This window comes from Pan troglodytes, chromosome 19, assembly GCF_028858775.2.
Source record: "Pan troglodytes isolate AG18354 chromosome 19, NHGRI_mPanTro3-v2.0_pri, whole genome shotgun sequence".
NCBI lineage: Eukaryota > Metazoa > Chordata > Mammalia > Primates > Hominidae > Pan > Pan troglodytes.
In genome coordinates this window covers 95,665,913-95,677,421 of record NC_072417.2, presented here as the reverse complement: position 1 = coordinate 95,677,421, position 11,509 = coordinate 95,665,913, and the positions used below count along the sequence as shown (strand labels likewise).

The 11,509-nt window shown below is 59.8% G+C and overlaps 1 protein-coding gene across 1 annotated transcript; it reads left to right on the top strand.

Annotated features, from left to right (window-relative positions):
• The first annotated feature begins 16 nt into the window (after positions 1–16).
• Positions 17–5,873, top strand: CD7 (CD7 molecule). The gene is made up of 4 exons (XM_001167912.7): positions 17–3,211; positions 3,644–3,958; positions 4,216–4,454; positions 5,315–5,873. Exons 1-4 carry the CDS (start codon positions 3,130–3,132, stop codon positions 5,423–5,425), a joined length of 747 nt encoding a protein of 248 aa, XP_001167912.2. The 5' UTR covers positions 17–3,129; the 3' UTR covers positions 5,426–5,873.
• The last annotated feature ends 5,636 nt before the right edge of the window (positions 5,874–11,509 follow it).

Genomic DNA, 11,509 nt, shown 5'->3' with positions numbered 1-11,509 from the left:
AAAACGTCCCTAAGGCGTCCTCGAGATGAAGACAGGGGGGAGCCCCCAGCCAGGTGGAGACCCCGCAGGGACGCAGCGGCGCCCGGTGACCGAGGCCTCGCACAGCCGGCCGCCCTGAGGGTCGGGCCGGAGCCAGGGTCCAAAAGGGGCGCGTTTGTGTCTCGGGTTAAAATAAGGTTCCGTCCGCGTGCTGGGTTCGGGGCCCTGCTGGGTCAGACCCTGTTCTGTGGGCACAGCGCCCGGGACCCCCGCGCGGCAGGAACCCCGGCACGGGGGTCACACCTGCCTACACAGGCTGAAGAGCATTGGCGTGTCTTCAGGTCAAAGTTTTTCTTTCTCTTTTTTCTTTTCTCTCTTTTTTTTTTTGGAGATAGGGTCTAGATCTGCCGCCCAGGCTGGAGTACACGGTCGCGATCACAGCTCGACCTCCTGGGCTCAAGCGATTCTCCCACTCTGGCCTCCCAAAGTGTTGGGATTACAGGCATGAGCCCCTGAGCCCAGCCTCAAAGTCACTTTGAAATCGGTAGTGCGGTCGCCATGTCCCCTGCGCACCCAGGCAGGAAACCCAGGAGGAGAGCCTGGGGCTGGAGGCCGTGAGGATTTTCGTCTTTTCCTGGTGGCTTATCTCTGCTTCTGTTTTCCCTACTGGGATTTAGTGCTGGTCCTCACGCTGCCTTCCCCCTCCGTGTGTGGAAGTCTGTGTCTCCCTCTGCAGCCCCCAACCCCACCCAGCCCCGTGCTGTCCTCAGACACACCAGGCACGCTCTGGCCTCAGGGATTCCGCCCTACTGATCCCTCTGCGTGGAATGCTGTTCCCCGGGGCCCCAGTTGGTTTCGCCCACGGCCCGTTCCTGGGTTGGCCTTTGAGGGCCACACCCACACCCTGTGTCCTGCTGGCTGTCCACCTGGCCTCCCTGAGGTCAGCTCCAGGCGGGAGGGCTCCTGGTCCACACTGCCCCCTGCTCCCGGCACAGACGCTGGCATAAAGACGCCCGGTGAACGTTGGTGACCCAATGCATGCATGGAGCAAAGGCCAGAGGAGGGGCTGCTCCGGCAAGTGCTGTTACCCACCGCCTCGAGCCACAGCCCTGCTAGGGTGCTCCAGGGTCTCTGCGCAAGATTCTGCCCCCAAACCCTCTGTCTCTCATTTATGGAGAGCCTCGGGGAAGAAAACCGGCTCCCCCGGGACCCTCAGCCCAGCAGAAAACCTGCACCACCCCACAGCCCCACCCGTGTCTCCGCACCGGCTGCTGTGGCTGGGACTTCTGGGGAAGGAGCTCAGGGCTGCAGGTCCGTGTGAGAGTCACGGGCACACATCTCTGCACACACGCGTGAGTCACGTGCACCCTTCTCTGCACACACACGTGTCCACATGCACCCGTCTCTGCACACACGCATGGAGTCACGCGCACCCGTCTCTACACACACGTGTGTCCACACGCACCCCTCTGCACACATGCGTGGAGTTACGCGCACCCGTCTCCTCACACACGCGTGTCCACACGCACCTGTCTCTGCACACGAGTGTCCACACATTCCCGTCTCTGCACACGCATGTCCACGCGCTCCCGTCTCTGCACACACACGTGTCCGCACACACCCGTCTCTGCACACACACATGTCCACACGCTCCTGTCTCTGTACGCACGCGTGGTCATGCACACCCGTCTCTGCATACATGCGTGGAGTCACGCGCACCCGTCTCTGCACACACGCGAGTCACGCACACCCGTCTCTGCACACGCACGTGTTCACATGCACCCGTCTCTGCACACACGTGTGGAGTCACGCACACCCGTCTCTGCACATGCGTGGAGCCATGCGCACCCGTCTCTGCACACACGCGTGTCCACACGCACCTGTCTCTGCACACACATGCGTGGAATCACGCGCACCCGTCTCTGCACACACGCGTGGAGTCATGCGCACCCATCTCTGCACACACGAGTGGAGTCACGCGCACCATCTCTGCACACACACGTGTCCACACACACCCGTCTCTGCACATGCGTGTCCACACACACCCGTCTCTGCACACACGCGTTTCCAAACGCACCCATCTCTGCACACACGCGTGGAGTCACGCGCACCCGTCTCTGCACACACGTGTCCACACACACCCGTCTCTGCACACGCACGTCCACACGCACACGTTTCTGCACACGCACGTCCACACGCACCCGCCTCTGCACACGCACGTGTCCACACGCACCCGTCTCTGCACACGCACGTGTCCACGCGCACCCGTCTCTGCACACACATGTCCATACGCACCCATCTCTGCACACACACGTGTCCACACACTCCTGCTCACGTGCTGCACCTACTGGCTTTGGGCACCGACGTCAACGCTTCGTCATTGTGGCGGGAGGCCCTCAGGACAGAGAAGTGCCCCCTCCCAGAGGACTCAGTCACCCTGGGGTCAGAGCCCAGGCACAGATCTCCCTCAGCCCCTGAAGCTGGGCACTGCAGCCTGACCCACTCCTCCCAGGGAGGTCGGGAAACCTCAGGCCTGGACCATACCTCAGACCTCCCGCCTCCAGGACATGGAACGCAGAGCCACGGTCAGCTTGTCGGCTGCAGCGTTGGGTGCGGGTGCAGGCCCAGGCTCCTTCCCCACGGCCAAACCAGGGGGTGCTAATTCTGGCCTGCCCTGTGCTCCTCTGCACTGTGTGGGTGACTCATGGGTCATGGGTGGCTCCAGATTTCTGGGCATAAATTGGGTCCCAGCAGAAAGTACCCCAGAGGACCAGGCAGGCTGGGGGCCAGCTCTGCCGCTCACTTCCAGACCCTGCCACCCGTCCCCAGCCAGGGAGTCCCTTCTCTGTCCTCTGGTCTGCCCGGCCCCAGGCCTTGACCTCCTCCCTGTGGAGATGCAGGGGCAGTGGGGGATACAGGGACGCCCTGCTCTCAGGGCAGCTCTCAGGGAAGCAGTGCTGGGGAGGGGTAGGTGAGACCGCCCCTCCCACCGGGCCCACAGCACCACCCTGGTCTGAGGCACCGCCTCCAGGAAGCCCTCTCTGAGCTCTGAGCGCCTGCGGTCTCCTGTGTGCTGCTCTCTGTGGGGTCCTGTAGACCCAGAGAGGCTCAGCTGCACTCGCCCGGCTGGGAGAGCTGGGTGTGGGGAACATGGCCGGGCCTCCGAGGCTCCTGCTGCTGCCCCTGCTTCTGGCGCTGGCTCGCGGCCTGCCTGGGGCCCTGGCTGCCCAAGGTAAGAGCTTCCCAGGCTCTCCATGGCCACAGCTCCTGAGCTCTCCCTGCCCCATGAGCTCAGAGCCCCCAGTCTGAGCCACAGCACAGCCCCCAGGAAGCGGGTGGGTTGCTGAGCGGCCTCCAGTGTCTGAGGACTCATTTAAGAGAAGGAAAAAGGGTGGACCCCAGTGGGGAGTGGCCGGGGCTGTCCAGGCAGGGCCGCTGCTTTGGGAGGAAGAAGTCCACAGTCTCGGAACACGAGGACAGCACCTCCCCCAACACCACAGCCGGTGCCCAGATCTGCTCCATGCCCTGTAAGGCACCGTGTCTTTGGCGACATGTCAGCCCTGGGCTGTCTCAGGGCCCCACCATCCCCACCACTGTCCCCTGCAGGGAGGACATTCTCTGTCCTTCTGGCCAGACTGATGGTGACAGCCCAGGTCCTCCCCAGAGGTGCAGCAGTCTCCCCACTGCACGACTGTCCCCGTGGGAGCCTCCGTCAACATCACCTGCTCCACCAGCGGGGGCCTGCATGGGATCTACCTGAGGCAGCTCGGGCCACAGCCCCAAGACATCATTTACTACGAGGACGGGGTGGTGCCCACTACGGACAGACGGTTCCGGGGCCGCATCGACTTCTCAGGGTCCCAGGACAACCTGACTATCACCATGCACCGCCTGCAGCTGTCGGACACTGGCACCTACACCTGCCAGGCCATCACGGAGGTCAATGTCTACGGCTCCGGCACCCTGGTCCTGGTGACAGGTAGGGAATGTGCCCATCCCAGACCCCCCTCCCAACCCCAGCTGCTGGCCAGGCTCTGCTCCCCCAGCCCTTGTCGTGGGACCCTCCCTCCTACATGTGCCTGAACTGTTCCAGCTCCCAGCCCACTGCCCCCAGCAGCCTCCTAGATAGCTGCCCCTCCTCCCCTCCACAGCCTTTCCCTGCCCCGAACCCCAAACCCCGGGGGCTCTAACAGGTTCTCCACTGGGAGAATCCCTTCCTTCTTTTTTCCTTCTCAGAGGAACAGTCCCAAGGATGGCACAGATGCTCGGACGCCCCACCAAGGGCCTTTGCCCTCCCTGACCCGACACGCTCCGCCCTCCCTGTCCCGCCGACAGCCTCTGCCCTCCCTGACCCGCCAGCAGCCTCTGCCCTCCCTGACCCGCCGACAGCCTCTGCCCTCCCTGCGGCCCTGGCTGTGATCTCCTTCCTCCTCGGGCTGGGCCTGGGGGTGGCGTGTGTGCTGGCGAGGACACAGGTCAGTGTGAGCCCCAGCTGCCACCTGCACCCCAAAGATTGTTCCCTCTCCTGAGAGCAGCGTGGGGGGCGCCAAAGCCCCAGAGGAAAACCCTGGTACCCGCCGCCTCCTCTGCAGGCTCTGGAACTCTCAGGGTGGAAGTGGCCTCGGCGGGGAGGGAGGGGGACCAGCACCAAAGCGACCTGAGGGGGAGGGAGCAGCCCAGGCGCTGGGCCCGCGTGTGCACTTGTGCAGGTGTGAGTGTCTGAGGGGGGGTCTCTGAGGACTGTGCGTGCAGGTTGGAGTGTGCGGGCAGAGGAGGGAGCACCCAGGCGCTGGGCCCGCGTGTGCACGTGTGCAGGTGTGAGCCTGTGTGTGGGGATCTCTGAGGACTGTGCGTGCAGGTTGGAGTGTGGGGGCAGAGGAGGGAGCGCCCAGGCGCTGGGCCCACGTGTGCACGTGTGCAGGTGTGAGCCTGTGTGTGGGGGTCTCTGAGGACTGTGCGTGCATGTTGGAGTGTGCCGGCGTGCTGTGTGGCCATGGGAAGGGGAGGGGGCCTCAGACAGACACAGAGTCTAGGCGTGGCCACTCCCCTCGGTCCCTGCTGTTTGTCTGGGGCTGGAGTCGGGGCCCCGCTTGGCTTGGGCTTGGTGGGGGGTCCAAGCCGCTTCCACTCTCCTTCTTCAGAGGCACCCCAGGGTCCGACCCAGCCCTGTCTGGGGAAGGCTCTGCTGGGAAGCCCTGGGGCTCAGGAGACCTGGGGGCCAGCCCAGAGGAGCCCCGTGGGGGTCTCGTGTTAAAATTAGAAAGCTGACCGGAGTGGGGTGGGGTCCAGGACACCACGCTGGCCACTGGTTGGAGACGGCGGTTCTGTCTTTCAGATAAAGAAACTGTGCTCGTGGCGGGATAAGAGTTCGGCGGCATGTGTGGTGTACGAGGACATGTCGCACAGCCGCTGCAACACGCTGTCCTCCCCCAACCAGTACCAGTGACCCAGTGGGCCCCTGCACTTCCCGCCTGTGGTCCCCCCAGCACCTTCCCTGCCCCACCATGCCCCCCACCCTGCCACACCCCTCACCCTGCTGTCCTCCCACGGCTGCAGCAGAGTTTGAAGGGCCCAGCCGTGCCCAGCTCCAAGCAGACACACAGGCAGTGGCCAGGCCCCACGGTGCTTCTCAGTGGACAATGATGCCTCCTCCGGGAAGCCTTCCCTGCCCAGCCCACGCCACCACCGGGAGGAAGCCTGACTGTCCTTTGGCTGCATCTCCCGACCATGGCCAAGGAGGGCTTTTCTGTGGGATGGGCCTGGGCACGCGGCCCTCTCCTGTCAGTGCCGGCCCACCCACCAGCAGGCCCCCCAACCCCCAGGCAGCCCGGCAGAGGACGGGAGGAGACCAGTCTCCCACCCAGCCGTACCAGAAATAAAGGCTTCTATGCTTCCTTTTCTGACTTCTGCATTTATTCCTCAGCCAGCAGCCAGCAGGAGCCAGGAAGGGAGGTGGCTGACACTTCGGACCCTCCCCAAGCCTCCGCCTGGGGCTCTGCAGCTGTGACCTTGAAGGTGGGGAAGGGAGCACTTCCTCACCCCAGCCCTGAAAGGAGCCTGGGGATCTCCGACCTTTGAGAAGAAACACATCCACCTGTCCAGGTGGAGGCCAGACCCAGGGGCCCTTCAGGAGCCTCAGGATGGCCCCCCATCCCCCCGACCCCCACTCCAGCGACACCGCCTCCCGAGGCCTCCGAGGCCGACCCCAGGGCACACCGGGACCAGCAAGCTGAGCACAAGGCTGCCTCACTCAGCAGCCTGAGCGCTTCCCCTCCCTGCCCCGACTTGCAAGGTGCCTCCTCCTCGTTTTCAGAGGCCCCGGGGGAGACCCAGCCGGACTCTCCAGACCTTCCCCAGCCAGCGCAGCTCCCATGCTGCACGTGGGGACGGGAGCCACCATTCGCCCATTCCCGGGGGAAACAGAGGCACTGGCCCTCAGCCACTGCCTGGGGAGCCGCTAGGGCCCCACACACTGCACTTCATTGCCTCCTGCGACACAGGTGGGGAGCAAAGGTGGGGCCTTATGTGCAGGCTCCTCACCCACCCCTCACACCTGCCCCTCACCCACCCCACACCCACACCTCAAGCCCTTCCTCCTGCCGCACTGGCGCGTTAACCCGGGGTCCTCCTTGTGCAGGACGCGCCCCACAGCCTCATCCAGCTGCCTCTGTGCAGGCTCTAGGCCACTGTCCTGGTGTCCAGGACTCACGTCCAGGAGCCGGCCTCTGGTCAGCACCCCTAGCTTCACATGGGCAGCCCAGGCCGGCCTCCAACCTTGAATGTGGTCTCTGTGACACCTGGAGTAGCTTCTGGGCCGAGGCCCAAGTCCTCTCCAGCCCATCCAGGCCCACCGTCAGGAGGAGAAATCAGAGTGCCCTATCTCCCCAGGCTGCCGTCATCCCGGGCCTGCAGGGTTGGGGGCTGCTAGCATCCCAGCCACGCTCAGCTGGTGGTCCACCTTGGCCACGGTGGTCTCCTCGGCCCTGCACACGGAGGACCCCCATCAGTACAAGAGAGTGCCTGGCTGAGCAGACAGCTGCAGACCCAGAGGCTCCGGAGCCCCTGACCGCAGTCACCATCAAATCATCCATCGAGGTCACAGAGACAAAAAACTAATACAATCAACTGCACAGTGGGAACTATTAAACGCTCTACAAAAACACTACAAACAAAAATAAACAACAAACGTCTATAAATCAGGGTGAAATATTTGAGAAGTAAATTACAAATCAAAGGTTAGTATGTTTAATTCATACACAGCCGTATCAATCCATGGGAAGAAAACACCAACTAAAAATACGCAAATTCCAAAAATGAGCGATAGACACAGGAACCATTCCCACTGCTGGGTGTCGACGCAACACCAGTTGAAATGAGGTAACCTTTCGCCAACTGGGTTTGCAAAGATGTAAATGTCATTAAAATATAATGCGGCCGGGTGAGGTGGCTCACGCCTCTAATCCTAGCACTTTGGGAGGCCGAGGCGGGTGGATTGCCTGAGCTCAGGAGTTGGAGACCAGCCTGGGCAACATGGTGAAACCCCGTCTCTACTAAAATACAAAAAAAAAAAAATTAGCCAGCTGTGGTGGCGGATGCCTGTAGTCCCAGCTACTCGGGAGGCTGAGGCAGGAGAACTGCTTGAACCCAGGAGGCGGAGGTTGCAGTGAGCCGAGATCACGCCACTACACACCAGCCTGGCGACAGAGTGAGACTCCGTCTCAAAACAAAAACAAAAACAATAAAATATAATGCCCCTTTTACCTGGAAATTCCACTTCTATAAAAGTTTCTTTGGGAAATTATCTTTAGGCACAGAAACAAGTTTAGAGGTATAGTGTTATTCATTGCAATGTAACTTCCAATTAAAACATTAACAACTGAAGCCGGGTATCGTGGTGTGCACCTGTGGTCCAGCTACTTGGGAGGCCAAGGTGTGAGGATCACTTGAGCCCAGGAGTTCGAGGCTGCGGTGAGCTGTGACTGTGTCACTGCACTCCAGCCTGGGTGGCAGAGCAAGACCCTGTCTTTATCTTTATCTTTTATATATATATATATATATATATATATATATATATATATATTTTTTTTTTTTTTTTTTTTTGAGATGGAGTCACCAGGCTGGAGTGCAGTGGTGCGATCTCAGCTCGCTGCAACCTCCCACTCCCTGGTTCAAGCGATTCTCCTGCCTCAGCCTCCTGAGTAGCTGGGACTACAGGCGCCCGCCACCAAGCCCGGCTAATTTTTTGTATGTTTAGTAGAGACAGGGTTTCACCATGTTGACCAGGATGGTCTCGATTTCCTGACCTCGTGAGTATTTTTATTTTTTATGTTTTAATATTTATTTTAATTTTTAAATAGAGACAGAGTTTTGCCATGTTGCTCAGGCTGGTCTCAAACTCCTGGGCTCAAGCAATCTGCCCGCCTTGGCCTCCCAAAGTGCTGCTGGGATTACAGATGTGAGCCACCGTACCCAGCTGAGACCCTATCTTAAAAATATATATAACAACTAAGGAAGGATGTAAATCTCCAAGCAGGAGAATTTTGTTACAGTGATTATGGCACATGCAGCGTGTGTTAAAAGGGCACCATGGGCCGGGCACGGTGGCTCACGCCTGTCATCCCAGCACTTTGGGAGGCTGAGGCGGGTGGACCACTTAAGGTCAGGAGTTCGAGACCAGCGTGGCATCATGGTGAAACCCCGTCTCCAGTAAAAATACAAACACTAGCCAGGCATGGTGGCGGGTGCCTGTAATCCCAGTTACTCGGGTGGCTGAGGCAGGAGAATTGCTTGAATCCGGGAGGCGGAGGTTGTAGTGAGCTGAGATCACGCCACTGCACTCCAACCTGGGCGACAAGGCGAGACTACATCTCAAAATAATAATAATAATAATAATTATAATACTTAAAAAATAAAAGGGCACCATGGAAAAATCTGTGACTTCACCCTAGGAACTTCACACGACCCCGTGAAGCCACACAGACGGTTGCAGAATAGACGTATGAGGCACATTTGTTACAATATAGATGGTGGACGTGTTGCTTACAGGGATGCATTCTGAGAAACGCATCGCTAGGCAGTGTCATCATTGTGTGACTGTCACCGAGTGTGCTCGCGTGACCTAGACTTAGAGCCCAGGGCACACCCAGGCTTCCTGGTGGAGCTGCTGTCATCGTATGGGACCACCGTGGCATGTGCCGCCCGTCGTTGACCAAAACGTCTTTTTTTTTTTTTTTTGTATTTTTAGTAGAGACGGGGTTTCACCGTGTTAGCTGGGATGGTCTCGATCTGCTGACCTTGTTATCCACCCGCCTCAGCCTCCCAAAGTGCTGGGACCCCAGGCGTGAGCCACTGCTCCCGGCTGACCAAAACATCTTTATGCTGAGCGTGGCTACACCTGTATGTATGTTTATTTCTGCATGACTGAAATAATGGAATAGACTTACGAGGTGCTAACAATGGTTCTCTCTGGGTGATGAGCTGTGGGTTTAGTTCCTTCTTTCTCGTACTTTCTCAGGACTTGTATTTGACAATGGCATGTTAGCCGGGGCAGGGAGTCGCCAGCCACGACGGGCTTGGCATTCCAGGACACGCTCCCCCAGTTCTCACGGGTTCCCAGGGCTGCAGCCAGCAGTGTCACACTGTCCCCAGGCCCTCATGGTGGCCTCTGCGGTGTCCACGGCCGCTGCTGCTCTCGCTGAACCTGATGCTCGGGCCCTCGGCACCAGGAGACCACCAAACTCTTCTGTAAACATGGATAAGTCACTGAGGTACCCGCATGTGGGGAGCCCCTGGGACCTGTTCACCAGCAGCTGCGTGCCCGCCCAGCTCATGCTGGTTCCCGTGCATCCAGCACTGATGGGTGGGACCCAGACAGTGACCAGGGAAAAGCTAAGGGGACGCAGGGATAAGGGGCTGGGGCTCGAGGTTCCAAGAGCCCAGGCGCTCCACACAGGGGACCTCCGCCAATACGAGAGACAGCCCGGTGGCCTTGGACAAGTCACTGCCCTTCTGGGCCTTCCTTTGCCGTCTGTAAATGAGGGAGGTGGGTTTGTGCTCTCCTCAATGGCAGGACTGTGCTTTCCAGGCCGTGCTGGCCAACCTGCCCACACCCTGACCCTCAGCTCCCACCAGAGTGCTGTCTCCACGTCCCCTGTCCTCTTGTCCCTGATAAGCAGAGAGCACCACGAGCCCATCGGCAGAGCTCCTGTCATCTGAGGCATCCCCAGCAGCCTGACCCCACCCCAGGGACCAGAGGCCATGCAGGGACAGGCTGTGCTCCCCAAGGTCCTTCCCCTCTCCCTTAATCCTCTCCGTGCTCAGGGCTGTGCTCCCTGAGATCCTCCTCTCCCTTAATCCCCTTCATGCTTGGGGCCATGCTCCGCAAGGTCCTCCTCCCCTCCTCATCCCCTCCATGCTCAGAACCGTGCTCCCCGAGGTCGTCCTCTTCCTTAATCCCCTTTGTGCTCAGGCCCGTGCTCCCCAAGATTCTCCTCCCCTCCTCCTGATTCCATCCAGCCTCCACCGCTCATCTCAATGCCCATGATCGTCTCTCCACTTCTCTGTCCACAGCCAGACTGAAAGGACCTGGAGGACAGGGAGGGTCCTTCATAGTGTGTCCCCACCCCCACCCAGGCTCAGGTGTAGAGGGCCCCTGACTGAGCACACTGTGTCCTGGGCGTGTCGGGTCAATGTGCACACCGGTCGAATTCTCGTGACAAAGAGCATGCACTCTGCCTGAGTCCTGTTTCCCCCACCGTCTATTTCCAGGACTGAGCCTCTCCGGGCTTGGTTTTCTTATTCGTAAAATGGGGACAAGACAATACTTGTCAGAGCAAATGCTCCCCAACTGTACAGGCTTGGCTGGACACCACAGGACACAGAAAGTAAAGCCCTTGACCATGAGGGGAAACCTTTCAGACTTCGAGAAACAGAGTAAGCACCAGCCCAGGGCAGCCCCATGCTTTGGGGAGTGGTGGAAACCCCCAGTGTGGAGCATTCACCCCTCACCCCAAAGCCCGAGGGTGGCCATTGAGCCCCTACTTCAAGCTCTTAAAGCTAAGCTCCTGGCCGGGCGCGGTGGCTCACGCCTGTAATCCCAGCACTTCGGGAGGCCAAGGCGGGCAGATCACGAGGCCAGGAGATCGAGACCATCCTGGCTGACATGGTGAAACCCTGTCTCTACTAAAAATACAAAAAATTAGCTGGGCGTGGTGGCTCATGCCTGTAATCCCAGCTACTTGGGAGGCTGAGGCAGGAGGATCGCTTGAACCCGGGAGGTGGAGGTTGCAGTGAGCCGAGATTGTGCCACTGCACTCCAGCCTGGGTGACAGAGCAAGACTCCATCTCAAAGAAAAAAAAAAAACTAAGCTCCCAACACGAGGTGTTGGCCAAGGAACAGCGGCTGACAGGGAGGGGGTTGTCAAGGCGGGCAGAGGGCTCTGAGGGGCAGGGCCTGTGCCACCCAGGGGCTCGCCCCTCCCACTCCAGGCTTGGCCCAGCCCCAAAGCCTGGACCAGATCTGGGTGCCCTT

Bases quoted from the DNA above. Each gene is read 5' to 3' on its own strand.
- CD7 (XM_001167912.7), top strand. From the start codon at position 3,130: ATGGCCGGGCCTCCGAGGCTCCTGCTGCTGCCCCTGCTTCTGGCGCTG. The intron at 3,212-3,643 runs GTAAGAGCTTCC...GGTCCTCCCCAG, and splicing joins TGGGGCCCTGGCTGCCCAAG to AGGTGCAGCAGTCTCCCCAC. The intron at 3,959-4,215 runs GTAGGGAATGTG...TTTCCTTCTCAG, and splicing joins CACCCTGGTCCTGGTGACAG to AGGAACAGTCCCAAGGATGG.